This window comes from Platalea leucorodia (genome assembly GCF_965183815.1).
Source record: "Platalea leucorodia genome assembly, chromosome: Z".
Lineage (NCBI taxonomy): Eukaryota > Metazoa > Chordata > Aves > Pelecaniformes > Threskiornithidae > Platalea > Platalea leucorodia.
In genome coordinates, this window is record NC_138858.1 from 90,961,323 (window position 1) to 90,988,377 (window position 27,055).

The 27,055-nt window shown below is 60.2% G+C and overlaps 2 protein-coding genes across 2 annotated transcripts; one reads left to right on the top strand and one right to left on the bottom strand.

Moving 5' to 3' along the window:
- Positions 1 to 954: 954 nt before the first annotated feature.
- On the top strand, positions 955 to 10,188 carry LOC309602404 (tumor necrosis factor receptor superfamily member 10A-like). The gene is made up of 10 exons (XM_082335953.1): positions 955 to 1,215; positions 5,640 to 5,772; positions 6,060 to 6,188; positions 6,675 to 6,789; positions 6,875 to 6,963; positions 7,074 to 7,178; positions 7,309 to 7,349; positions 7,812 to 7,952; positions 8,406 to 8,487; positions 8,629 to 10,188. The coding sequence occupies exons 1-10, from the start codon at positions 1,147 to 1,149 to the stop codon at positions 8,919 to 8,921; spliced, it is 1,197 nt and encodes a 398-aa protein (XP_082192079.1). The 5' UTR covers positions 955 to 1,146; the 3' UTR covers positions 8,922 to 10,188.
- Positions 10,189 to 12,474: 2,286 nt separating this feature from the next.
- LOC309603133 (rho-related BTB domain-containing protein 2) lies at positions 12,475 to 16,540 on the bottom strand (the record flags this gene model as incomplete). Its single annotated transcript, XM_082337585.1, has 9 exons — positions 16,339 to 16,540; positions 16,036 to 16,139; positions 15,737 to 15,922; positions 14,617 to 15,641; positions 13,557 to 13,675; positions 13,322 to 13,472; positions 13,113 to 13,201; positions 12,786 to 12,891; positions 12,475 to 12,710 (listed from the first exon to the last, which is right to left on the bottom strand). Exons 1-9 carry the CDS (start codon positions 16,528 to 16,530, stop codon positions 12,475 to 12,477), a joined length of 2,208 nt encoding a protein of 735 aa, XP_082193711.1. The 5' UTR covers positions 16,531 to 16,540.
- Positions 16,541 to 27,055: the final 10,515 nt, after the last annotated feature.

A 27,055-nucleotide genomic window follows, 5' to 3' on the forward strand; every position in this document is an offset into this window, starting at 1 on the left:
AGGAAAAAAGAGAGGGGAAAAGAGGAAAAAAAGAGAAAAAAGAGGAAAAAAAGAGAAAAAAGAGAGAGAGAAAAAGAGAGAGAAAAGAGAGAGAAAAGAGAGAGAAAAGAGAGAGAAAAGAGAGAGAAAAGAGAGAGAAAAGAGAGAGAAAAGAGAGAGAAAAGAGAGAGAAGAGGGGAAAAAAAGGAAAAAAGAAAAAAGGGGAAAAAAGGGGGGAAAAAAGGAAAAAATAAAAAAGGAAAAAAGAAAAAGGAAAAAAGAAAAAAGGGAATAAGAAAAAAGGGAATAAGAAAAAAGGGAATAAGAAAAAAGGGAATAAGAAAAAAGGGAAAAAAGAAAATAAAAGAAAGGGAAAAAAGGAAAAAGGAAAAAAAGGAAAAAGGAAAAAAAAGGAAAAAGGAAAAAAAGGAAAAAGGAAAAAAAAGGAAAAAGGAAAAAAAGGAAAAAGGAAAAAAAAGGAAAAAGGAAAAAAAAGGAAAAAGGAAAAAAAAGGAAAAAGGAAAAAAAGGAAAAAGGAAAAAAAAAAAAAAGGAAAAAGGAAAAAAGGAAAAAGGAAAAAAAGGAAAAAGGAAAAAAGGAAAAAGGAAAAAAAGGAAAAAGGAAAAAAAGGAAAATAAAAGAAAGTGAAAAAAGGAAAAAAGAAAAAAAAAAGAAAAAAAGAAAAAAAAAAGAAAGGAAAAAAAAAAGCCGCGCTAAAAAATAAAAGTGCTGCGAAAGGCGACTTCAGCTTCCCCAGCAAAGGGGGCTGCTCCCACACCCCACGCTGAAACCGTGGTGCGGTTCCCCGGTGCTGGCAGGCTCCGGAGGAGGCTTGGCCCAGACGCCTGCCCCGGGGCCAGCTCTCCTCTCCCGGGGCCAGCTCTCCTCCCCCGGGGCCAGCTCTCCTCTCCCGGGGCCACCCTCCTCCCCGGGACCAGCCCTCCTCTTCCTCCTCCGCCTCCGCCTATATAAGCCCGGTCCGCCCCGCTGCCCCATTCACTGCGCCCGGAGCCGCTCGTCCCGTCGCAGCCGAGTGGTGCCGGGGCTTGTACCGAGCCCTCCCCGGTGCCGTGGCCCTCCCGGAGCCCTGCCCGCTGCCGTGCTCAGCCCCGAGCCGTGCCCGGTGGCGCGGCCGCCGCCGCCGCGCTCCGCTCCCACCCGCGCAAAATGAGCTCGACGCTGCGTGGAGCGCCCCGACGGCGCTGGTTGCCGCCGCTGCTGCTGGTGGTGGTCACGGTGCGTGGGGCCGGGTTGCGGTCGTGGGGAGCTCGGGGGGGTGCCGGGGGGGTGCGGGGATCCCCGTCGGTGCTGCCCGGTGTTGCCGCGGCATGCCCGGGCTTGCCGCGCCGTCGAGGGGCACGGTCCGCCGGGCTGGGAAAGGGGGGGGGGTAAGGTGGGGAGGGGGCAGCAGGGGTGTTTGGGGGGCTGCCCTGGGCTGGGGGTGCGGGTTCAGCCAGGCGGGGGGGGGGGTCTGTGTGAGTGGGGGGTGCCCCTGGGGGAGCTGGGGGCTTACCTGGGGGAGAGCGTGGGATTGGGGGGGGGGGGGGTCCTCTTTACCAGGGATTGTGGGCGAGGCAGGGGGGTAGGTGCTCACATGGGTCGGAGGTTGGGGAGGGGATAGTGGGGCTCACCTGGCCCAGGGGTTGTGGGGGGCCTCACCCGGTCCAGGGACTGGGGGGGGGGGGGGGGGGCTGAGGTTATCGGGGGGCTCACAGGGGCTATGGGGGGGGCTCACATGGCACTGGGGCTATGGGGAGAGGTGAGGCTCTGGGGGGCTCACAGGGGCCATGGGGAGAGGTGAGGCTCTGGGGGGCTCACAGGGGCCATGGGGAGAGGTGAGGCTCTGGGGGGCTCACCTGGCACAGGGGCCATGGGGAGAGGTGAGGCTCTGGGGGGCTCACAGGGGCTATGGGGAGAGGTGAGGCTCTGGGGGGCTCACAGGGGCCATGGGGAGAGGTGAGGCTCTGGGGGGCTCACCTGGCACAGGGGCCATGGGGAGAGGTGAGGCTCTGGGGGGCTCACAGGGGCCATGGGGAGAGGTGAGGCTCTGGGGGGCTCACCTGGCACTGGGGCCATGGGGAGAGGTGAGGCTCTGGGGGGCTCACAGGGGCTATGGGGAGAGGTGAGGCTCTGGGGGGCTCACCTGGCACTGGGGCCATGGGGAGAGGTGAGGCTCTGGGGGGCTCACAGGGGCCATGGGGAGAGGTGAGGCTCTGGGGGGCTCACAGGGGCCATGGGGAGAGGTGAGGCTCTGGGGGGCTCACAGGGGCTATGGGGAGAGGTGAGGCTCTGGGGGGCTCACCTGGGCAGGTGTGGGCTGGGGGGCTCACCTGGGCAGGGCCCGTGGGAGGGGAGCGGGGCTGCGGGTCTCACCGGGGCAGGTTTGCAGGGCACGGGGGGTGCGTGGGGCCAAGGCTGTGGGGCAGAGTGGAAGCAGCAGCGTGGAGGTGGGATGGGAAGGGTGATCTCAGCCTTCCTGGGTGTGGGGCGGCGGGCGAGCGCTTGGCTGGGTGGCTGCGTGCGTGGTGTGAGGGCCGTGAGGCTGGAGGCTTGTCCTATGGCGCTGCCGGTGCCGGAGGGGATTTCCACTCCCTTCGCTTCCAAGCCTTGTTTGCCATTCAGTGTCGGGATCTCTCGTGGCAATGCCAAGACTGCGCGGGATGTTTGAAAGCATCGGGGTCGGATACGGGCAGCTCTGGGCTGCCTGGTGCAGGAATGCTGCCTCTCCAGCTTGCCCAAAGGATGTCCAAACCTTAGTGCCGCTGGCTTTTAGGAAAGAAAAATCTCACCTGTGCGTATCATATTTCCCCATGGATTGGGCGTTGCTATAGAGCTCGGAAATACCTGAAGTCTCATCTCCCCAGAAGTCAGTGGGATCTTGCCCTGAGTTTTATCCCAGGGATCTTGCCCTGAGTTTTATCCTGGGGCTGGCCTGCAATCCCTGCCGCCGCGGGGAGCCCAGCAGAGCCGCGGTCCTGGGACCTGTGGCTGCTGCTCCCAAGCTGGAATTGCTGTTGCTGAAATCAGCACTGCCTGTTAACAGGTTGTAAAAGAGGGTGAGCTTCTCATCCAGTTCCTTCCCTATATTGTTTTAAACTTTGTTTAGACTTCCCTGATAAAGTCAAGCCTTAACTAAACCCATCATCTACGGGCATGCTCTTAACAGGCTCTTTCTTTTATGTTGTGGGTTTTTTTCCTTTTTAATGAAAGAAAAGGGGAGGGGGAACCGATCAGGACTGATGATGCCCCACGTGATAATCATACGATATTGTGGCTGCAGTTCCTTCCTCTGCTCACCAATGCTTGTTGCATCATGCCTGGACCTGGGCCACAGGTTTCCGAGGAGGAATGTCACTGGATCTCTGTGTTTGTGGGAGCTCAAATTCCATCCCTGGAAAGTCTTGGGGTGGGGGGAAAACCCCGCATTCGTCAGGGCTGCGCCCTTGGAGCAGAGGCACGTCAGGTGTCTGCCCGGCATCTCTCTTATCGCTGGTCCTTAGCTCTGTTGGCCGAGATCCTCCCGTGCTACCGTCACGGGCTGCGTATTCGTGCTGCGTGGATGCTCCTTGATGGTCAGGAGCGCAGCGAAGGGCCTGTCTTCTGCTGTAGCGTCCAGCTCCTTCCTCGGGATCACTTCAGGAGAAAAGCGAATTGGGGATGGAAGAAGGGAAAGTTCAAAGCTTGATGCTTCCCAGAGCTTTTTTTCCCCAGACTTGCTCATCCAGAAGGAAGAGGGTTTTAGCTGATGAGGGTATTGGGGATTCCTGTGCCTGGTAATTCCTCTGCCTTGAGGCAACGTTGCTTTCTTGGGATGTTTACTGTGGGTGAAAACTACTCTTGAGTACCATTGCGTCTCGCCCACGGCTCCCAGCCTGGTTTCTCCCCGTGTTTTGCAAGACTGTTGGGTTAGTCAGGGATGGCAGCCCTCGCCTGCCACGGGCTCTGCTGCGGGCTGGCGTACTTGAACTGCACTTGCTGGGGAAGGTGGTGTGGGCCGATAACCTTATCGTGCACTTGTGCAAGCTCCGCTGAGTCGCTGTTTCATGAAAAGCAATGAAATCCTGTGCCTGAGGGGCCTTTCCAAACAGCGTGGTGTTTTTGCTCTGATCACCTTCGTGGCCTGGCAGAGCTTGAATGGGGTAGAAAACCTTTTTTTTTATTCCCCCATGGGGACAGTGAGGCAGTGGGACAGTTCTTCAGTCCCTGAAGACTTTCAAGACCCCAGTGGGTAAAGCCCTGAGAGCTGCTTGTGGCTGGAAAGTAAAAGCAAGACTTATCTCCTAAGCTGGATAGAAAAACACTTGATAAACTTGCAAACCTTCCCGGCTGGAGAAAGCAGCAGCGGGAGACGCAGAGCTAGAAGTTGTTGGAGGGATGTGGATTTGATTCCTCCAAGTCAGGGTCTGGAGATGGTCGCGTTCCCAGACCGCTCGGGGGGAGTCTGTGCCGTGGTGGCGGTGGGGGATCAGCCTCTCCGTGGCCTGGCCGGTGCCAGCAGTGGTGTTTTTGGCTCTGCGTCACCGCTCTGCAGCCCCGTGACCACCAGATCTGCTGCGACCGGTTTTGATGCTCACACCCTTCCTTGTACAAGCGCGGGAAGTGTCCGGGGAGGAGGAGGGGGGGGGGATCGGCTCTGTGGATGGCTGTAGATGGCCAGGCTGGCTCCGGGGACAGCTCACCTCTATTGTTTCAGCCTTTCAAGGCAGCTCGTGACTCACAGAAGAAATATTTCCTTTAAGAGGCAGGTTTCATGCCAGGCGTATGGGAGGGAATGGGCAAAGTGCCTCTGCCAGACTGTCCGTGCCGTGCAGCACACAGCATGGCCGGGCATCACCCCCCGCTGTAACCCAGGGTAGAGGGGCAGAGGCTGGAAGTAGGGGCAGGTTTAGATCCATTTATATCCACGGAGCAGCTGTGCCCTGTGCTGGTTGAGATGCCAAGGGCACCGTCCCCCTCGGGGACATGGAGTGCCCAAAGGCCCCCCCAAACCCTGATGGGGCACTTGGCCGTTCCTCTCGAGCATCGTCCCCCCCGCAGCTGGAGCAACCCAGCGGGTACAGAAAGAGCTGAGCCAGCAGAAAGGTGCACGGTGAGCTGGCGGAAACGGGGCCGTTGGCTTCCCGATCCGCAGCAAGATAACAGGGATCACGCGGAAATGCTGGAGGCCATGCTGTCCCCTGGGAGCCCCGAGCAGCCCGGGTGTTTCTTGTGGGCACAGCAGCCACATACCAGCCTTGACACGGGGCCGGTTTCCTCCCCACAAACGCCCTCCCTGTTCCTCTTCCCTACCCTTCCATTTTCTTCGGTGCTGTTGGCTCACGCACTCAGAAATTGGGGAAGGAAAAGGGGCCTGATGTTATCCTAAGGAAGCGTTAGCGAGCCTTTGCCTCGCTGATAACCTGGCACACGGGAATCCCCCTGCAAACCTCCTCCTTGTGCCTTGCCAAGGGAATAATCACCCTGGGACGGGGGCAGTGCCCTTCGCCTGCATCAAGGGCAGGTTTGGCCGCTGGGTCCAGCGGCTCCGAGCCATCCCAGCTCTCCTCTCCCGCTTCGCCTGAGCGCTCTGGGCAGACCAGCTCTTGCCCTTCTCTTTCTTCCCTTTCCTGGTGGACTTGGGGTGGTTTTTAACCCAGGGTTTTTTTGTATTTTTTTAACAGGAGGCTTTGATGGGAGTTGCTGCAGTAGCACTGGATAGGAGGGACAAGTTGGATCCCTTGGACACAAGCAGGGAAGGGGAAGAGTTTTACCAAGTTCAAGACAGCGATCTCTATTGCAAGAAGTGCCCGGCGGGTAAGACGGTCTCAGACGTCACACCACGTGCAGCCTTGCCGTGTTGCTGCCTGCAGAACCCGCGTGTCCCTGCTCCTTGCGAGGAGGCAGCGGGTGCTCTGGCTCTCCCCTGCTCCGCTGTCATGAGATCTAAGGATCATTACATGAATGTCTTCCTTTTAATGGTTCCGAATTTGCCTCTTAAGTGCACTGACAGCAGAATCAACTCCCTTTCTGCAAAGACATTTCTGTCCTGTGCTGTATGTTCACAGATACACCCTTTCTTTCTCCTCCACCCTTTCTTGCAGGCACCTACGTTGCAGAGCACTGTAAAGAGAAAAGTGGCTCCAGCAAGTGTTTGCCATGTAAAGAAGATGAATACATCGAATACCCAAATGACTTTGCCAAGTGCCTTGGCTGCCGGACGTGTAGGGAAGGTATGAGCTGGTGTGTGAGAGGGCGATGCTGGCTGATAGCAGGGGCTGGGTTCGGCTGACCAGAGACCTCTCTATTTAAGAGCACGGTCACCTGCAGCGTCCCCAAAGAGTGGCTCAGGGTGCGGGGAGCAGGCTGGGTCTGGAACTGGTGTAGCGGCTCGTGCCAGACCTACGTCTCCGTTCAATGCAGCATCCCTTGTGCAAAGCTTCGACACGAGACCTCCATCCAGCCAGGACCAGGAGGACTGGGCTCACGGCAGCGTTGTAGGCTGCTGGTGAAGCTTTGATGCAAGCATTGCTTTTCTCTTGGGCATGGTGAGGTTTGGGGCAAGAAAGGGTAAGGCTGAAACTCCACAGCAAAGAGTACTTCGGTCTTCCCCAGGCTTGTGGGTCAGCTCGGGTCGTTAGCCTTGTTAATGAAGGAAGGGGGTGGAGGAGCATGGTGCGGAGGGGCTGGGGTAGAGCCGCCTCTCCTCTCGCCCACAGATCAGGTGGAGCTGAGTCCCTGCCGAGCCATCAGCGACACGCAGTGCGCCTGCAGGAACGGGACCTTCTGCTCCCCGGACCACCCCTGCGAGATGTGCCAGAAGTGCCGGCCCCGGTGAGTTGGGTGACGTGGCAGATCCCACCAGGATCTGTGCTGGGAGCCCCAGCCGCTGAGCCTGCTCCGTCTCCCCCTTTCCCAGGTGTGCCAAGGATGAAGTGGAGCTGGCTCCCTGCACGCCGCACAGCGACCGCCAGTGTGGTCCTCCCACCAACACCTCCGGCTCCTCTAGTAAGTGGGGGGCTGCTGGAGGAGGGGAGACAAGCTGAGGAACAGAGGTGTGAGCTGCTGCTGAGGAGACGAGAAGCAGCTCCCCACATGCCCTGTTTTATCCACTTTAGACTACTTGATTATGGTCATCGCGGTGCTGGTCCTGGTGGTGGTGGTAGCTGCGGTCATCCTGCTTGTGGTCTTCCTCCAGAAGCGCTGCTGCTGCCGTTCTCCAGGTGAGCACCGGGTGCCGGGGACCCCCGGAGCGCTTGTCCCGGCTGGGGGCTGTGCATGGGTATGGGCTGGGTGGGAAGAGGTACCTGCCTGGGGAAAGGGGGATCACACAGCACTGTTTTCATCTTCCAGGAGATGGGAGAGACCTGAGCAGAAAGTCCTGCAATGTGGTGGTGAGTTGCCAGGATGGCAGGAGGGTGGTGGCTCTGTTTGCAGGGCTGGGGTGAGGTCCCCCCTCTGCTCCCCACTTTGCCTGCAGCTCCTGGGAAGGCTGAAGGAGCTGGGGGATGAGGCTCGCCCCTGCAGGGAGGTGGTAGAGCTGGACCAAGCAGAGGAGGGTCTCTGGTAGTGCCCTGGTGTATGTGGGGCGCTTGCAGCCCCCTCTCCAGTGCCGTTATCACTTCCCTGGCAGAGGTGCTGGCACATCCAGGGTCCCTGGTGGGGACCCCGGGTTAAAGGGAGGGCTGTGCTGGAGCGGGGCCCCTGCAAGCTCAAGATGAGCAAGCGAGCCGTGCCCTTGAAACCATGGCAGGGTGGATGCCGCCGCCATAGATGGCGTTCCTGCAGGGCCAGTGTGAGCCCTGCCTTCCCGGGAACACCCAACTCGACTGGTTTCTGCTTCTCTTCTGCCACAGGACTACCTGGTGCGGCGGCTGACGAGGTACCAGAGTGGGGGCCCGGGGACACAGGACAACATCCGCAATGAGCTGTTCTCCCGGGACCAGCTGCTCCCCAGGGTGACGGGTTCGGTGACTCCCAGCGCTCCGGGACCACAGGTACGTGAGCATGCCCCTCTGCTCTGGCGTGCTCGGCCGAGGTCTGGTGCTTTCCTCTGCCTTCACCAAGCTGATCAGCTTGGGGGGGGCTTCCAGGGCTGGACCGTGGTTTCCACACAGAGACGGCGAGGGGTCTCTTGTCCTCATTCTGGGTTCAGGACTGCAAAATCTGCAGTTGCTACCAGAGTCCTCTGCAGATTTAATGCTGATGCTGAGCAAGCAGACAGCTCTTCTCTCCCTGGCCAGGACCCATGAGGCAGCTCTCCCCTGCTCGTGGCCTGCTGTCATCCCAAAGCTAGGAAACGATGGGTGTCCCGGGGGTGGTGGTGGTGATCTCCTGCCCCAACAGCCCCCGGAGAGAGGGAGAGAGTCTCCAAGTCCCCCGTTAACGGGGCTTGGGGACAGCGTTTGTGCGGGGGGCTTGGTGGGTGCTATAGGATGTTGTCTTTCCAGGTGACAGGGCCGAGGACCTCGTATCCTGGTGTGAAACCCAGGAGGAATCTGGTTCCAGTGCCAGGAAAAGACCCTGTTAGCCGTAAGTGTTAGGGCCCAGGGGACGTGCGGGGGGGCAGGGAGGGGGTGAGCCTGCGGGATGAGCTTTCTGGGCAAAATCCTTTCTGATCCAGCTCTCCGTGTTCTACCCTGTTCTCTGAGCTTTTTCCCTTCCCCCCTCTAGTTTTGCGACGCTCTTTTGACATCTTTGCCCGAGACGTGCCCACCAAGGACTGGAAGAGATTCGGCCGAGCCCTTGATCTGCTGGAGAACGACATTGCCCTCGCGGAGATGAACGACAAGTATTCGCTGGAGCCCTTCTTCCAGATGCTGAACATGTGGCAGAACAGAGAAGGGATGAACGCCTCTGTGAACACGCTGTTGGAGACCCTGCACGAGATCAATCTCGGAGGGGTGGCAGAGGACATCTCCTCCAAGCTGGTCCAGCAGGGATCTTTCCAGTACGAACTAATCTGAGGAGCAGGCAGGCCCTGCATCTCCCTACTTAAAACTAAAGTCATAAATACCTCCAAGGACACTTCAGTTTTATCTTTTTATAGCTTTCCTGTGGCTCTTTGCTTTTGAAGCCATTGTACAGTTCAGCTGAGCTCAGAGGAGTTGATCCTCTCATGAAGTACAAGCCTTGCGGCCCTCTCCGCCGAAGCTATGGGCTCAATGTTGGTGCTTCCTTATGAAATCCAAGCTGGTAACTTGATTTCACTAGGTCAATGCAAAGAGCCTACAACTATTGCAAGGTCCCTCTGGGACTCTCTCTCTTGGAAGCACTGGTACTATATGGACATCTTCAGGATCAGTGCAGAGAAAGGCCTTTGCAGGATGTAGGCATCCCTGGGGTTTTTAACTGGATAATCCTTTTTTTGGGGGTTCCTGGCATTATGCAATGGCTTCTGCTTGTAGAACATCTCTAAGCTGGCCAGCAAGCTTAATACTGTATGCTCAATGGGCACGAACGAACTGGTTCTTGGGTTACTTTCTCAAAGCTATTGACTGCATTGCATTTTAGCTGATAGTGGTTCTGCTTGCTGTTAGGAATCAGTTTGAAACTGGGCTTTGAGGGGAGCGTTGGAATGATCTACTTGCTCTCTGATCACTGGGGTTGCCTGAGAAAAGGGTCAGTGTGGGGAGCAAGTGAGCTCCTCCTCGGAGCGGGATGGGGAATGTGGGTAGCAAACTGTCGGTGTGCCAGAAACCTCCTTCTCCATGACCTTGGCCAAGTTGGTTAATTCTCATTCCCTTGGCCGTGGGGTGGCTTTGCTGTCCCTGTCTGCCTCCAGCCAGCATGGAAAGGTAAAGGCACTGAGGTCCAAGCATGACTGGGTACCTGCCATCCATCTTCCAGCTGGATGGGTTGCTCCTCAAACACTTTGCCCCTTGCTCTGGCTCTCACACATAGCTCAGGGACAACTTGGCTGGACAAACTACTGCATTACTTGAGCTGGCTACATGTGCTGCCACCCTGGTCCAGCCCAGCCCACCGGGACCTTCCCCAGCACGGTGGGAGAGGGCGAGGGGCATCGCCAGCCCCTCTCCGCGGCCAGGGCTGCCCTGTAGTGCGAAGCACCCGTCCCTACTGCTGCTGCCCCTTCTCCCCCCTCCTCGCCAAAAAAGTCCTATCTATGAAACACAAGCAGAAAGTCTGTATTTATGTATTTATTTAGTAATTGTAAACGTGTACATATGTTAACTTAAAAGCTAATATAAAAATAGTGGTTTTTTTACTATGCATGATTGTGTGTTTTTTTTTTTATACAGACCTCTGGCCCAGCCAGTTTGCTATTTCCAGTTTTTACATGTTTCTTTGTGAAGAAAGAATAAACTTTTAAAAAATCCTCCTGGTTTCTTATCTCTTTTTTTCCCCTTCCTCTGCCGTAATGCTGGCAATGGTCTGTTCTAGGTCTCAGTGAGCACCAAAGGAGCTGGACCAGATGCTCAGCAGTTGTTCTGTGACCCAGCCCGTGGCGTTAGTGCTCTGCCACACCAGCATCCTGCTGGGAATGGTCCCCACCAGTGATGCTCCTGCCAGGAAAAGTCCTCAGCAGCAAACCTGGGCTCTGCCTTTACATCTATGCCATGAGTCCCGTCTCTTTAGTCGCCTGCAAAAGTAGGAAGCTGAAATCTCAGTCCCTCGAGCGTGCAGGGGCTGGGACACCGGGGCCAAGCGATGCTGCTGACCCCCGTGACGGAGCTGCTGCGCCGGGGGGCTGCGGCGCTCCCCGCTCTGGCTACACCCAGCCAGGGCTCCGTGTGTTGCAATAGCTGCGTTGCAAATCCATGCGGTGCTTGGTGAGAGAAGGGCTCTGCTTGCTCCAGAAAGCCACCCTTGAGCTGCCTGCCAGCCTTCGCGCTGCAATTGGGTTTATTGATAACGCAGGTCTGGCGCAAGTGCTAAAAGCAGGAGCTTTCGGTGACCTGCCAGGAGGCTTCATGCCAGAGGTCCCGTCCCAGGCGGCCCCAGCGTGCCTCCCAAGCATGCAAACCTGGGCAGGGAGCTCCTGCAGAGCCAGGCGCATGCAGGATTTAGTGCCGGGACACGGGGGCTCAGGTCCTGGCCTGGGGAAGGCAAACAGGACTCAGAAGCAGGGGTGAGCGCCTGGATTCGAAAGGGAAAAAAACTTCTTGTCCTACCTGCTCGCTGGTGCTGCAAAGTGTGAAAACACTGAGTGTAAGCTTGCTGGAACCGCAATCTTGCTCCTGCATCCATAGCTGAGGATGAGCATGTGAAATGAGTGACTCCAAGGTGCTCCATCGAGGCCAGCCGGGAAGAGGAGCAATGCGGAGCGGGAGGGGACACCAGTGGGAGCATCCCTGCCTGCCAGGAGCATCCCTGCGTGCTCGCAGCAGCCTCTTTGCCGGGAATGGGCTCAAAGGAGCTTTCCCCTTCCCGGCTGGGGAGGGCGAGCAGAGTTTTGCATCCCTCCCTGCCTGACAGTCCTGCAAACCCCCCTGGGGCAGGCAGCTCTGCCCTGGCACTGCGCTGCCTTCTCCTGCCACGTCCCCGTTGTGGTTGTGCACCTACAAGGACACGGGTGGGACACGCGAAGTTAGTCCGATGGTAAAGCCGCCTCTCAGCGTACAGGGTTTGTTTGATGGCTGGATCCCGCAACGCTTCTCCGTTGTCCCTGGCCGTCCCGGGAGCGCTGGTAGGGGGGTGCTGGTGTCACCCCAAGCAGGGCACAAGGATGCCCCGTGTCCAGCCGCTTCCTCCCAAACACACAGGGACCACGCTGGGCTTTTAAAATACCATTTATTACAATGGAGCCTTCCAGGCTAAAATCCCAAGCCAAGGGCCTGGGGTTGGTTTCTGGTGTGGCAGGTTGCGGGGCGGGAGTTTGGGACTGGTTTTTTTTTTTTGCTTTAAGTTTTCTTTTGAACCAAAAATGAAAAGTTAAGAGGCAGCGAGGACTCCTGTCCCCTCCTGTTCCCCGAAATAGGACAGACCCCGCTTGTGAGTAGAAGGAGGAACGCTGCAGTGCCTGGAGGCATTTGGGGACCGGGGTCCCCTGCACCGTGCCTGACCCTGCTGCAAGTCAAAGGGGGTGGCAGGACCCCCACGGTGGCTCCGGCTGCCCACGGGGGCGAGATGCCATCAGACCAACAAACCATATCCCGCAGCTTCTGGTTACACATTGAAGTGGAAGTGGGATGGGCTGCTGCTTCTTCTTCCTCATGCTGCTGACGTTCAAAAAAAAAAAAAACCAAACAAACCTCAAAATAAAAGCATGACACAGCCCTCGTGCTCCTGTAAACATGAGTTTCTCCTGCTGCTCGGTCCCTGCAGCGCGCTGGCAGCCGTGGCGCGGGGAGAGCAGGGCTCCAGGAGCGCCGGGGGCTGGCGCCCGGCCCCGAGCCTTTCCGCAGGGACGGACCCCTGCTACCACCATCTCCTCTGGGTCTTCGGCCGGTGGTGTCCGCTCCACGCCTGGCGCTGGGGCAGCTCATCCCACCCTTCCTCCTCCTCCTCCTCCCCGTCTCCTCCCAGGGATGCTGGAGCCAGGGCAAGGACAGGCTTTCAAACCACAGCCGAGGAGGAGGAGGAGGAGGAAGAGGAGGCTGTGGCTGCCGACGATGAAGGAGGGGAGGAAGGGGAGGAGGAGGCGTTCCAGAAGAGCCATCGCCTCTTGGGCTGCCGTTTGAGGTGGAGGTAGTCTTCCTTCTCCCTCTCCTTCTTCGCCCGCTGGTAGTGATCCTCCTCCTTCAGGTACCACACCGGCGGCCAGCGGTGCTTCTCAAAGTACTCCTGGTTCTCTGCAGGGAGAGGGGGGGTGAGGACAGCACTGGGACCACCAGGACCCCCGTCATCCCGCCCCGGCCCCTGCTCACCTCCCGACATGGCCTTCATGTCCCGGGGGAACTTGCGGCAGACGTTGTTGTAGTTGGTGCAGATGTGATGGAGGCACCAGTCGGCAAGCTGGTAGGCGCAGTGGAACTGGAAGAGATGGAGCCTGTGTCAGAGCCACCATGGCACGGATCACCGGGGAAGCAGGAGGAATTCTCCCTATTCCTCCATGGACATCCAAGACCAGACCCAGTTGTCCTCTCTGCCAGGACAGCATCACCCCCCGGAGCTGCCAGACCCCTCTGTGCGGCACGACCCAGCCCCTGGCCCCATCCCCTGCTGTCGCGGGGTCCTGTCCCACCGCGTCCTACCTGAGCCAGCTCCAGGAACACGAGCACGTCCCCATCGATGTCCACCATCATCTGCGCCGCCTCCATCAGGCCGGTGACGGTGTACTGCTCTGTGGGGGACACGTGGGGTTACAGGGTGGCTGGGACTGGGTGACAGCGGGAGCACTGGGCTGCCACCAAGCTTGGGGACAGCGGGGGGACACTGTCCCGCTGCAGCCACCCTAACTCACCGGTGAGAGCCACCAGATGCGGCAGGCAGAGGCGGTTGGCGAGGATGATGAGCTTCATGTCGTCGAGGTCGGGGCTGGAGCTGAACTGCCCGGTGTAGAGGTACTCCAGCACCGCCCGCATGCAGCTCTTGCTGGTGTAGGGAAGTGCCACCTGCGAGACACCCACCGGCTGTCACCCCACGGCCGTCCCCAGCCGTCCCACCCTCCCGGGACAAATTCCAGGGCCCCTCCTCACCTCGTTGGTGGAGCTTTCCACGAAGGGGCCGCCGAACATCGCGGCCATCCAGTCGCAGCTGGAGATAAGCAGGGGCTTGTGGGCACTGATAGCACCGTCATCCAGCACGAAGGTGACATCTGGGGACAAGCAGAGGGATGCTACTGGGGACGTCCCCGTCACACAGGGCTCAGCCACCTCCTGCCACAAAAGGTCTTGCACCGGGGACAGCGGAGGGAAGGGGATAGAGCCTGGCATATCCTATAATTTGTCCTAAAGATCTCTTTTCTTTTTCTTTTTTCCCCCCAGGATCCTCTGCGGGCTCAGAGGAACTCAGGGAAGAGCCGCGGCGGGGCTCCGGCTCTTCCGAGGGATTTTCCCAAGGCATACCACAACATGTTTGAAACCAAAGAGGAAAACCCAGGAAGCAAACATCTCGCCCAAGCTTGAGTCCTTCAGAGAGCTGGGAAGGACAAGGGGGATCTCCTGCCCCCCCTACTCTGCTCTCCACCCCGGACCAGAGCTTCTCCCTGAGGTGTGCCAAGGGCCAGCACCCATCTGTCCCCCGACAGTGACAGCTTGACCACATCAAGGTCCATCCTCATGAAACAAATTCAGCCGGAGGGAGGCTGGGATGTTCCCACCCCTCCCCGGACGGCACCAGCCGGTGGCACGTGATGCTCGGCAGAAAGCCGGGGAAGTCCTACCAAGAGCACATTGCTCCTCCTAAATCAGATGACCCTGTGAAAACCTGGGCCCGGGAGGAAAGGAAGTTGCCTTTGCTGCTCTCCTGTAAATAAACAGAGCTGTCGGGCGGGCTGGGGAGCAGGAAACCCTGGGGAAGGGCCATTACGCTCACGCTTTCTGGGGGGGGGGGGGAAAAGCTATAAAAATCCCAGAAACGCAAAGTGTGACCAAAAACCCCAGGGAAGGCGAGCGAGTGCCTGCTAGCTCGCGGCATGGCCGCCCCGCTCACGCGTGGGGCAAAGCCAGGAGCTCCGAGCCCCGCATCCATCTGGCAGACCCCCACCAAGGGAGAGGGGTGCTGTGGACGGTCCTCCCCCTCGGCCTGGAGTCGTACCCGAGAAAGTCCCCTTGGCCAGGCATTCCTTCACCCGGTTGGTCCTCCGGACGTGGAAGGCTTTGGTGATCTCCTGGTTCATGAACGCCTCGTTGTTGAGGATGTTGGCCACCATCATCCGGAGGTCGAACACCTCCAGCAGCTCAGCGATGTGAGCAATGTGCATGAGGTCCCGCTCATTCTCATCCAGCTCCCCTGTGTACAGGTACTTCAGCACGGCCCGGAAAGGACCCGGCTGGATGGAAGCATCCATCTTCACCACCACCATGAGCTTGGACTTGTAGGTCAGTGGATCTTCCGCCATCTCCTCCTGGATGCTGGTGAAAGCCCGGCTCCAAGAGGAGAGGTCCCTTCCCCGCCGCAGCCCACGCTCCCCGTTCTCGTAGCGGTTGCCCCGCAGGATCCCATCACTGGTGGAGGCTCTAAGGCACGGTTTTCGCTGGCCGGATCCGGCCTCCTCGGTGCTTTCGCAGATATCAAAGCTAGCGGCTCGGAGGAGGAAATCCCGCCCGTGGTGCCTCTCCTCTTGGTGCAGCATCCGCTCGGCGGCCGCGGTGACGGCCACCCCGAAGCCATGCCCCGCGGCGCTCTGCTGGTCCTCCTCGCTCAGGTCCATGAGGAACAGGTCGTAAAATTTGGAGGAGGAGGTGGAGAGGTAGATCTTGTGTGCGTAGATTTTGATCTTCTCTTGCAGCACCAGGATGACATCCGCGCACAGGGGGTCCTCCAAGAGGTGGGCTGGGCGCTCCTCGTTGTTGGAAGGGGGGTCCGGGACGATGATGATGGGCGGAGGGGGCTTGGGGGGCAGGAAGGGGGCTTGGAGCAGGGGTCGTTGCACGTTGCGGAGGTGGGACTTCCAGAACTGCAAGTGACGGCGGGAGATGAGGGCGGCACGGATGGCATTGTCAAAGACATCCTTGATGCCAAACTGGGCCACCACGCTCGTCTCATAATAGGGGATCCCCAGCTCCTTGGCTACCTCCCTCCCCTTCTCCGGGGGAAGGATCTCGTTAGGTTTGATTGGCCTGAAAAAGAGGGGAGATAATGAAGAGACCTCTTCAGATGCATGGTAAGGAGAAAGCATGGGACAGGCGTCGGCATTGGGGCACAAAAGTCCCACCTGGCCAAGGGGCGCCGTGCCCGATTGACGGCCTCCAGGTCGGCGTAGCGCAGGTCGAGCTGGCAGCCCACCAGGATGACGGGCGCGCGGGGACAGAAGTGCTTGATCTCTGGGTACCACATGGTCTTCACATGGTGCAGGGAGTTGGGGTTAGCAATGGAGAAGCACAAAACCACAACATCGGACCTGCGAGGAGAGGAGGGTCAAGGTCCAGCTTGATGATGGAGCCAACCCTGCTGTGCTTCGGCATTGCCCGCCCTCCCTGCCCAGGGCAGCATGAGGCTCTGCCTCTCCCCTACCTGCCATAGGCAAAGCGCCTGTCTTTGTGGTGGTCACCAAAGGTGTCCCAGAGCCGCAAGGACACGCTAACATCATCTACCACATCCCGGGAGCGCTCCAGCACCTGCGGGAACAGAAACATCCAGCTCCTGAGTCCTTGAGCCCTGCAAGAGCGGGGCTGTCCCCACCGCATGCAGGGCATGGAGGAGCAATTCGCAGTTCCCCCACGGGGAGGATGCAATTCCGTCTCCTCGGGATCCCCACAGGGCATCCGCGAGCCGAGCCGCCCCAGCATCCCTGCCCCGCTCCCCGGCAGCCCTCACCTCCTGGCAGACGCGGTACTGGTCGATGGCCCACACCGTGGGCACGTGGGTGGCGAGGAGCTGGTACTGGGTCAGCGTGGCGTTGCAGGCGCGGGCACAGATGAGCCGAGTCTTGCCCACCGCGTTGTCCCCGACCACGACGCACTTGATAGTTTCTACGTTTGGCCTCTCATAATCCATGTCAGAATCCATTAATTGGGACCTGCAGGGGGAAGGGGGGTCAGCAAACGCAGCCGGGATGAGCCGGGGGGGGGCTGTGTCCGGACGGGACGGGATGCGGAGGGGGGCAAAGCAACAAGAGGATGCCGATACTCACGCTCGGAGCTGCCAGCCCCTCGCAGCACGGGGGAAGCTCTGCAGTGACCGGCAGCCGGGAGCCCCAGTGAAGGCAGCGAGCGAAGGCAGCTGCCTACCCCTCCCCGGCTCGCGCTCCCCGCCAGTCCCCTTTAAAATTTAATGTTCTCGTGGCAGCGTGCGTTGCTCTGCCGCGCGTCAGACACATGCCCTGCGTTAGATTCGACCCTCCTCCCTCCCCTTCTCTCCGGCCCTGGCTCATGCTTGTTCATGTGAGATGAGGCTTTTTTTTTTTTTTTTTTTTTTTCTCCCCTCCTCCTTTCCCCTTTCTCCCTCTCCAGTGTTTGCAAGCGAAGCTTCCAGATCCACCCGACCGAGCGCACACCCGGGCACTGCCAGCCTCTCCGGCTGCCTGTCTCCGGGGACCACCAGGTCCATCCCTCGACACCGATCAGCCCCCCTTTTCCCACCCCCTTCCCAGAGGGAATCTTTGCTCCCAGCAGCAAATGAGAAGAAACTCATTATGTTTCCAGGAGGCTCAGCAGCCGTTGGGTTTGGGAAGGCTCCCAGCATCACCGGCCTCCCAGGACCAGGGACGACCTGAACCCTCCCGAGACGGAGGTTGGTGCTATGGGTGCCATGAAGCCGAGGTGAAGCGCCCGTATCCTGCAAGCAGGAGTGCCCAGGTGTAACCACCCTCTGCCTCTTCAGAGCCCCAGAGTCTAAATCAGCCAGAATTAACTCATCACAGCACTAAGCCAGGGATTTACATGATTTCCAGGGGGAAGAGCAAGGAGGAGATTGAGGGAAGGGGAAAAGGATAAAAAAACCCCCATATCCCAATTGCTCTGAACTTCCCAAAGCCGCAGATCTCTTCCCCCCTTGTCACCCCCTCCTGGCACCGGCCTCCCGAGCTGCTATAATAAACCACCAGCGCAAAGGCTCGGTGAGCTAAAATACCCGGTAACGATGGCAACCGAGCCCTGCACGCGGGGACCACGGACGCAGCTCCCTAAACTAGCAGCCTGGCAAGGACTTTCCAATGTTAGCACCTCCCTCCCGTGCACAAGCGATCTCAGCACACCTGGCTACGCCAGCCTGGAGGAGGTGGCAGGTGAGAGGGCTCAGCACCGTGCAGGATTGAGCCACAAGCCTTGCGGGCAAGCGTAGGCAAAAGCAGGTGGCACAAATCCAGGTCGCTTTAGGTGCCAGCACTGAAAACATCGGCTGGTCCCAAGGCAAAACTTCTCTGAGTAGTTTTGTCACCGCGTGCCATGGCCCCTCCATCCTTCGGGATGCGGGGAATGCTGTCTGCTGAGGGCATTGCAAACCAGGAATAGCAACCTCCTTGGGCTCCGCACGGCGAAAAGGAGTCAGGGCAGGTTGCCTCCTTCCTCGTTAGCCCCTGGAAATTCATTTCCATCTCGCGCATCCCACCTCAGCGCCATCCCCGGTCCCCTGCTCCTCCCGGGGATCAGCTTTGGGCCAGGAGATCTCCGGGGGGGTCAGTAGTGCTCGGGGAGCTTCGCTGCGGTTATTTTTAGGGCCAGCCGTGCTCCCAAATCAGCTGAGCTCATTCAGCCGGTGGGGGGGAAGGCACATGGAGATGACAACTGCGGCTGGCAGTTTGGATGCTTGCCCCGTGTGGGGAGCTCAGCCCAGGGGACTTGGGAGCCTGCTCGGAAAGTCCGTGCCCCGAGGGAATTAAGGGATAAATGCTAACGGGAGCAGTGCCTGTGATGAGGAAAGGAAGAGGGGGGACAGCAGCAGGCACAAAATGCAGGCTCCGAATAAAGCAGAAGCTCATTGGGGAACTCCGGCGGGCCCGTGGGGGTGGCTCGCAGCCCCCCACCCACGAGACACTGCCCCGGGAGGGGGCTGAGCCCCTTGGCAGGGACAATTTCAGCAGCACCATTCCTTCACCTCCGCAGGCCCTCTCCCCACCTTCCCCACCAGCGCATCTCTCCTGGGGACAGCTCCAAAACCCACAGGAGAGCAAGAAATAACCCAAGATGCCGAGACATCGGAGTTCCCCCCCCAGCAAAAGCCCTTCCCTGGGGAGCAGGGCTGCTCCGGTCAGCAGCCCCCCCCAGCCCCGCTCTCCTTGCCCACTGCAGCCCCCCCACCCAAACCACAGGCACCCAATTCACCCCCCTCCCAAGGAGAACCCCAAAATTGCTCCTTCCAGGCTGCCCAGCCTGCGGTTGCCAAGGCAACTGCACCATCACCCCGGGAGCCGTCGCCTAGCAACTCCCAGGCTAAAAATCCTTCATCCTGCACCTCACCAGGAGAGGGGAGCCCCCAAACCGGGGGGAAACCGCCCCGAAACGGCATCAATACACAAAAATAACGCAGCACCTCTCGTCACTCTCCCGGGCAGCCGTGGGCTGGGGGCGAGATGGGGCCCGGGGGCCCCGGGGAGGCAGCCGGGGCTGTGCAGGCCACGGCGGGGGAGCGGGGCCCCGAGCAGGGCTGCAGCACGGCTGGGCCCGGCCACAGCACCGGGACCGGAGGACGCGGTGGGCCAGGAGCACCGGGAGCAGGTGTGGGGCATTGCAATGGGGTCGGGGGTGCTCGGAGCACCCAGACTGGGGGTGCAGGGCATTGCAAGGGGGCCGGGGAGCACCAGGACTGGGTGCAGGACATTGCAATGGGGTCGGGGGTGCTCGGAGCACCCAGATTGAGGGTGCACGGCATTGCAAGGGGGCTGATGAGCACCGGGAGTGGGTAAGGGGCATTACAATGGGGTCGGGGGTGCTCAGAGCACCCTAATTGGGGGTGCGAGGCATTGCAAGGGGGCCGAGGAGCACCGGGACTGGGTGCAGCGTATTGCAATGGGGGCGGGGGTGCTCGGAGCACCCGAATCGAGGGTGCAGCGCATTGCAATGGGGCTGAGGAGCAGCGGGAGCCGGTGAGGGGCTTTGCAAAGGGGCCGAGGGTGCTCGGAGCACCCAGATCGGGGGTGCGGGACATCGCAAGGAGGCTGGGGAGGACCTAGGCCGGGGGTGCGGGGCTTTGCAAGGGGGCTCGGGGGTGCGGTCTGCACCGGGGCCGGGTACGGGGCATCGCAAGAGGGCTCGGGGGTGTCCGGAGCACCCAGGCCGGGGGTGCGGGGCACTGCAAGGCGGCGGCGGGTGCATCGCGAAGGGGCCGGGCCCTGGCTGTTCCCGGCGCCGGCAGCCGGGCCGGGCCGGGCGGGATGCGCGGAGGCGGAGCGGGACGCGGCGGGGGTGGCGGCGGGGGCTCCCCCCGGTACTTACACCAACACAGACGAAGCGGCGGCTCCCAGGGGCCGGGGCCGGGCTCGCCCCTCCGGACATGGCCACGGCGCAAGTTGCGAGGCTGGGCTCTGCGCGCCTGGGCGCCGCGCTGCGCGGCTCAGGGCCTGGGGCGCGGGGGCCCATGCCGACACCTCGGTTCCCCCGCTTTCCGCATCCGCGGCCCGTTGCGCTGCGCTGCGCGGAGCCCTGCGCGCTGCCCGGCGCTGCGCGGAGCCCTGCGCGGAGCCCTGCGCGGAGCCCTGCGCGGAGCGGCGCGCTGCAGTCGGGCCCGCCCCGCCTTTCATTCACAAAAAACAAGCGGCCCCGCCGAGGCCCCGCCCCCGCCCCCCCGCCGCCGCCCATTGGCTGAGAGAGACCGGGGGGGGGACCTAAGCGGGGGGGGGGCTGCGGGCAGCGGGGCCGGGGCGCCTTGGCGGGGGACCCCATGCTGCCGGGCGTGGGACCCCCCTCCCGCCCCCAGCCCTTCCCCGCAGGGGTCTCCATCGTGCCCCCCCAGTCCTGCCCCGCATGGGGGACCCCCATCCTGCCCCCAGCCCTCCCCTGCGGGGGACCCCCACCCTGCCCTCCTTCCTCTGCTGCATCCCACCCTCATCCTCCCCCTGCGCCTTGCCTCCATCCTCCCTCTGCACCCAGCCCCCCCCGCACTGCCCCCCGGCCCAGCGCCTCCCTCCTGCCCCCCGGGAAGGGGTGCACCCCTCCTCTGAGCACCTTTCCCACGGGGGCCGCGCAGGGCTGCCAGCCCCTGGGGTCCCCGCCGGGCCGCACGCGGTGCTGGCGGTGCTGCCAGGCACCTCAGCCCGGCTGAGGAGGGGGCTGTGCCGGAGGGGACCCCCCGTGTGACAGCTCCCAAGCCCCAGGCCCCCCAGGAGCAGCCCCAGTCCCTTGCAGGGCCGGTTATCCCGATGGAATGACCCATCCATCCGTGCTCTCCGAGCACAGGCCACACGCTGCACTACTGCCTTTGAACCCGGGCCCGCAGCGCTCCTCGCAGCCCCCTCCTCACCCCCCAGGCCCCCGGGGCTGCCCTGCCACCCCAGGGCATAAAAAAACTCAAAGTCATCTTTGCAGCCTGGCTGCCGCGAAGGCGTCCGGCACGCTGGCCCCGCTGCTCTGACCCCGTATATCCGCATCACGTGATGCCTCGCCATCCTTTCCCAAGGCTTTCGGCTGCCTTCTCCCCCCCCGCCCCGCCATCGCCTCCGCCACGCTAAGCTCGGCCTCCCGCTCCCTTTCCACTCGGATCAGGCCGGCCGGCAGCCTACGGCGCGGCCGGCACTGATGCAACGCTGCGTCAGCCGGCGTCAAAACCTCAGCGCTCGCCTCACCTCGCACCTTTGCATCGCAGCCCCGGCAGCCGCCCGGCACGGCCCCCCCATCCTGGCCCCCCGGCATCGCCCCCCGCCTCACCTAACTCGCAGGACGGGGATCTCTCTCTCCATAGCAGAAGGAGACGGAGTCGCTTATTTGGGGAGGGGGGAGCCCTTTGGCTTTTGAGCCGGGCATAGGCAGCTCCCGGCGCTGCCTCCGTGCCCACACCGGCGCTGCGAGCCGGCGGCGAAGCTATCGGCTTCACGGCGAAGCTATTTATTTCCCTGCAACGGGAGCTGCGAGCAGCCGAGCTGCAGCTTTGAGCTTTCTTCTTCTTGGAGTGGGTCACGGGGAAGGAACACGTAAAGCTTGTTTGCCAGCCGCATGATTTGGCTTATTTGCTCTCTTGTAGCAGGTGCTTAAATGTGGCATAAAGAGTTCCTGGCAGCTTTCTGGGCAGCCGAATTCCCGCCTGCCCCCCTCCCTGCCAGGCAAAACAAAAGCACAATTGTCACTTGCAGTCGAAACACCCGGGCTGCAGCGCTCGCACGGGCCCTTTTCCCGGCAGAAGGCTTTGCTGGGAGGAGAGAGCCGGCGGCGGGAGGCACTGGGGAGGGCACCGGGCCGGGGAAGGGGCTCGGGAGCATCTACGGAGCACGTGGCCGCTACTCGCAGCCCCTCTGCTCCGTGGGAGGAGAAACACAAGTCTCAGCCGACTCGCTGCATCCCACCGCTCCCTAGAAAGCCCACGCCGTGGCATGGCACGGCTGCCCGTTGCATGGCACGGCTGCCCATGGCATGGCATGGCTGCCCGTTGCATGGCACGGCTGCCCACGGCATGGCACGGCTGCCCACGGCATGGCACGGGGCTATGCAGGGCTCCAAACCCGATGGCTGAGCACTGGGGAGCTCGCACCACTGGGAACAAGCACCCGTTTTCACCCTGTAGCACCCTCCTCCCTCCATCTCCCCCTCCCCAACAAGGAATGAAGAAGCTCTCCGGATATCAGAGACACGAGCGGGCATTGCTCCAGCCATGCCCTCCCCTGTAAACGTTATGACTCGCTAGGGTTTAACGGCAGGGGTGTTTCCATCCCTCCCAGGTGCTCCCCGCGCCCCTGCCGAGCCTTGCTGGGGGCTGGCACGCCAGGTTGCACTGCTGCTCCCCCATCTTGCAGGGGGGGACGGCTGCAGGGATGCAAACCCATTCTCCTTTTGCTCCTTGGAGCAGCCAGCAAACGCTCTGCAACCGCCATAGCCTTCCCAGCTCTGCCTGCGCCAGTGCTCCCCGCTCTGATCCCCAAATATAAAAGCTGAGCTCAGCCTTATTCACCTTGCAGAAGCCTGAAGGGCTGCGACAGACCAAGGCAATGCATCCCTCGCCGGCAGCACACCAGCAAAAGCAGATTTGCAGCGGGGAGACACCCCGATACCCTCCGGCAGCCCCGGACCACGCGCTCCCACAGCCCCCACTGCCGGGGATCTGCTTTTGCCTTGCTCTGCCCTAAACCCTGCCGTGAGTTTTCCGCCTTATCCATGGGGGAACGGAGACGTTGCAGTGGCGTGCGTCAGAGGGGAGCAAAGAGCAAAGTCCCCTGGAGAAAGTGGCCGGAGGAAAAGAGCCTGAACCGGGCTGGAGGAGCCGGCGCCGTGGCAGGCAGGTACTTACAGGCTGTGAGCCATTGCAGTCATCTTCCCCGCGGGGCTGCCTTTCCCTTGGCTTTCCATCTCTTTCTCCTGGCACACTCTGAAAGGAGAGGGCAGAACGGCACTGTGAAAACACCCAAAACATGGCCTCCCCCCCCTTTCCTGCATGGTGTCACCCCACTACCCTGGGGACAGAAAGCCTTTGGGAAAGCAAGTCCTGCACGGCCACCTGGGCTGGCCAAGAAGTGTCCTTGCGTGGGGAGAGGGCTGTCCCTCATCTACCGAGCGGCTCTGCCCGCCGTCCCTACATCTCGCTGCCAGGTCTGCTCTCCCCACGCCACTGCCTTCACCGGACAAAGCAGCCAAGGGGGAGATACATAGATACACGCAACAGGCACGCACAGACCCAGCCCCTTCACTCTGCTGGGTTTCACAGTGACAGCCTCCCCTCGGCCCCAGGGGCTGGCCAGGGTGGTCAAGGACTCCCCCAGTACCACTCCCCCGCTCCAAGTACCTTGCCTTTGGGCTAAGAGCCTTCTTCATGTGTGCCCCAAGCAGTGCCTGGCTCCCCGGGGTGACCAGCAGACCACCAAGCCCACCGGCATGTTTGCTTTGGGCAACGTTCCCCTCCTGCGAGCTCCGGAGCAAGGCAGGGCAGCAGGGCTCTCCTCTCCTTCTCCTGTCACCGGATCAATGGTGCCTGCAGTCGTCAGGCTGGAGCAGAGTCCAGCCTGGGCTTCGCTCCTGGCAAAGCCAGCAGACGCCTGGCTCCTGCCGGGGAGCAGGAGTGGGTTTCAGAGACCCACCGTGGTGCTGGGTCCTTCTCTACATCCACCCAGGAAAAGCAATTAGGGTCACTCCTCCATTTTGCTGCTCTGAAAACCCCAAATCCTGCAGCTTTTCCTCCTGCATGATGCTACAAGTGGTCTCCTTGCTCAGGGCAGCTGCCCCAGGCATCCATGTGGGCTCGCCGGCCCCATCAGCAGGACTGGGAGAGCTCAGCTTTCCTTCACCGGGCAGCCAGGGAGGGAGAAGGCAGCTCAGCCAAATGGTTTTTATGGGCTTAATATCCATTTGGACCCAGCAGGTAGGAGAGGTCTCCGACCAGCACTTTGCAAAAATGGCAAAACCCAACCCAACCGCGATGGGGGAACAGCGGGGGGCAAAGGGACCCCGTGCCGCTGGAGACGGCACGATGGGATGTGCCACCGCACTGGCAGGGAGCAGACTGGGAAGGAGAGTCCAGAAAACAGTTGATAACGGAGGGGAAGGTGTAAAACAAGCAACAGGAGCATTTCTGCACCTTTCCTCGTCTGTCCTGCCGGAGCAACAGGGTCTATCTCCGAGCCAGGAGATTGGGGTGCTCTGGAAAGTCACTGCATACGCATATTGTGACCCAGATACACGCCTGGATCCCTTCTCCCAGCCCCGAAATACAGCCACCTGATACGCCACGGGTGATAACTCATCCTGCCATTGATACCACTGCAGAATTTCAGGGATTCATCACTCAGTTTATAAATATTTAAACCCAGAAGGAGCCATGTAAAATGCAACGTATTATACAAGCAAAGCATCCCTCCCTTTACCCCAGCGCAGAGCTAATGAACATCTGGGGCTCTCCAGACAGATCTTTTGCAGCTAGAAACCAGGTCAGGGCAAAATTCAAGGTCTCGGTCCATGCGCGCAGGATTTCTGCACCCTCCAGCTGGGATACATTGGATTTACCGCCCTGATTGATGCAGAAAGTGCTGCCTCTAGGAAATTGCAGCTAAGGCTGCTCCTCCAGCTGCTTCCCCCCACCACCCCAGCCAGGTTTTGGGCATGCATGGCCGGCCCCGTGCTCACAGGAGCATTGCAGCTGCAGCCTGAAACATTCACAGGCTCCCCGCCGGCCGGCTGCTTCATGCAGTATTCACAGCTTCATACAGTATTAAGAGCTGCTGACGCCTCGTGAAAAAACTGTGAAAAGCTTCTATTTGGGGAAAGTTCCTCTTATAACAGTGCATCCTGTGGCTTCTCTGTTTCCCTTTTCTCCTGGTTGTCTTGCTAGGGAGATCAGGGCAAAAATAGGCTGATAGCATTGACAACCATCCTGGGCTCTTCATCAGAAGAAGAAAATAACCCCCCGAGCAAACAACCCCAAGGAATTAATTCTCACATCGCACCCAGGGAGCTGCTATGGGTGCGGGGTGGGTGTCTGCCTGTCTTGCCGCAGCTTGGGGACCGATGCACAGCGAGAAGGGGGAAAGTGGGACCTGCTGGGTCTTGTCCCTGGGTCTGGGTGCAGCCAGCACCCGGCACGGAGCACGGTGCGGGGTCTGGGGGGGCTCGGTGGGGGCCCGCATATCTCCACATTAAAAAAAAAATAATTAAAAAAGCAAAGAACTAGGAGTCTGTTTCTAAGCAACTGTCTCCAGTAGGGATGGAGAGCAGAGGAAGGGGGAGAAGCAAAGCTTGGGTAGGGAAAAAACTTCTGGGGTCCCAGAGCCCCCAGCAGGACCCGGGGGGGTGAGGGAGGGAGCGGAGGAGCTGCCTGGGTCTGTCTCAGTGGCGACGGCTGTTTGAAAGGGGACATGGGGGGTGTCAGGACACCACATGCAGTGGCCAGCACTAGGGACAGGCCAGGACCCCCCGGGGCAGAGGCTCACGGGTGGGCGAGTGGAAGCGTCACCCCCTTCCCCCACCGCAGAGCCCGGCTGCAAGCGGTGGCCCCCGGGAGAGCGGCCGTGCCTCGTGCCCTTGCTTGTGAAACAGCACCCCAGCCTCCAAAACCACTTCCTACCCTAACGGCTCCCGGCCAAACGAAGCGGCGGCAGGGCTGCCTATCGCCCTGCCAGGCAGGCTGCAGGCAGCAGGAGACTGCGAGCAAGGCAGGCAGGCAGGCAGGGAGGTGACGGCAGCGTTTGGTGGCTGCATGGACTTCCCGACTACCTGCCAGGAGACATCAACACCTCTTATTGAAGCAGCAAATAGCAGCCATGGAGAGTCACCGGCTTTGTCCTCCCTGTTCCCGTGGGACAGCAGGGTGGCATCCGTCCCACGCTGGAAGAGCCTTCGCCCCCACAACTTGGTGTCTTCTCGCACGTGGCTCTGCCCGAGCGCCCTCCTCTCTGCCCGTGCTGGCCACGGGCTACTCGTTAAACCCCGATTGCCACCAACACGCCCCGCGGAGCCCCGTTGGGACCCGACAGCCCAATTCTCGACAGCTTGAAGGGGCACGAAGGGGCAATGAGGGAACGAGGAGCTGAGAGCATCACCCGCTCCGGAGGGTCTCCATCAGCCCACAGGGCTGGAAACAGCCTGCGGCGGCACTTAAAGCTGCTCCTGTGGCATGAACCACCTCCGCTCCAGTGCAGCCCACCAACCCATTTCCAAACCTCTTTGCATCCCCCCGCAGCTCCCCAACACAGGGAAAAGCCCTCAGCCTCACCCTACCCCATTGCTGCTGGCCCTGGCAAAGCCCTGGCGAAAAAATGGGGGATAAATTTGCTCTGGGCAGCCAGCACGGTTACCTGCATGCACTGGCTCTGCACCGTCCCGCGGCTCTCCCCTCCAGTCCAGCAGCCGCCTTCGCTTTCCCGAGGTGCTAACTGGCCTGGACAGGTAGGACCCATTTTTATATGCTCGCCCATGTGATCCAAACAAATGCCCTAGGGATGAGTTTTTGCACTGACACAAATAAAGGGGCTGGGACTAAAACCTGTTGAACCACAATCCATGCTCAACGGACAGGAATTTTCCACTCGGAGCTGTTCAGCCCAGCTGTGGGTGCGCCGGCGGCACGGCACGCGCCGAGGCCCGCACCTCCCCGCTCCTGAAAATCCCATTTCCCTACACTTCCAAAGTCATTCAGACTCATTCCTAAATGCTTCCCATATTGCAGCTGGAGAAAATGAACCTGGATGGAGGGATGGATGGGAAGTGTGAAGGAATATGTCAGAGCCATTGATTGCATCTAAATTCTGCAAATCACTTGCTATTTCTCCTGCAGTTCGTGGAATAAAACACAGCAGAAGATGCCAGCCAGGGTAAGAAATGGGGGGGAAATCCTTTGCCCACGGAAAAGCAAACACTCCCTGCAGCCTCAGGGCTTGGCAATGGCACTTCTGCACAGGTTGGAGGGTGCTTTTGGGAGCAACAAGCTGCGGGTCCCTCGCCGGGATGCTCCTTGCAGCTCATCAGGG

Coding starts and splice junctions, on each gene's coding strand:
- LOC309602404 (XM_082335953.1), top strand. CDS start 1,147: ATGAGCTCGACGCTGCGTGGAGCGCCCCGACGGCGCTGGTTGCCGCCG. Junction 5,773..6,059: donor TTGCAAGAAGTGCCCGGCGG/GTAAGACGGTCT, acceptor CCTTTCTTGCAG/GCACCTACGTTGCAGAGCAC. Junction 8,488..8,628: donor AGGAAAAGACCCTGTTAGCC/GTAAGTGTTAGG, acceptor TCCCCCCTCTAG/TTTTGCGACGCTCTTTTGAC.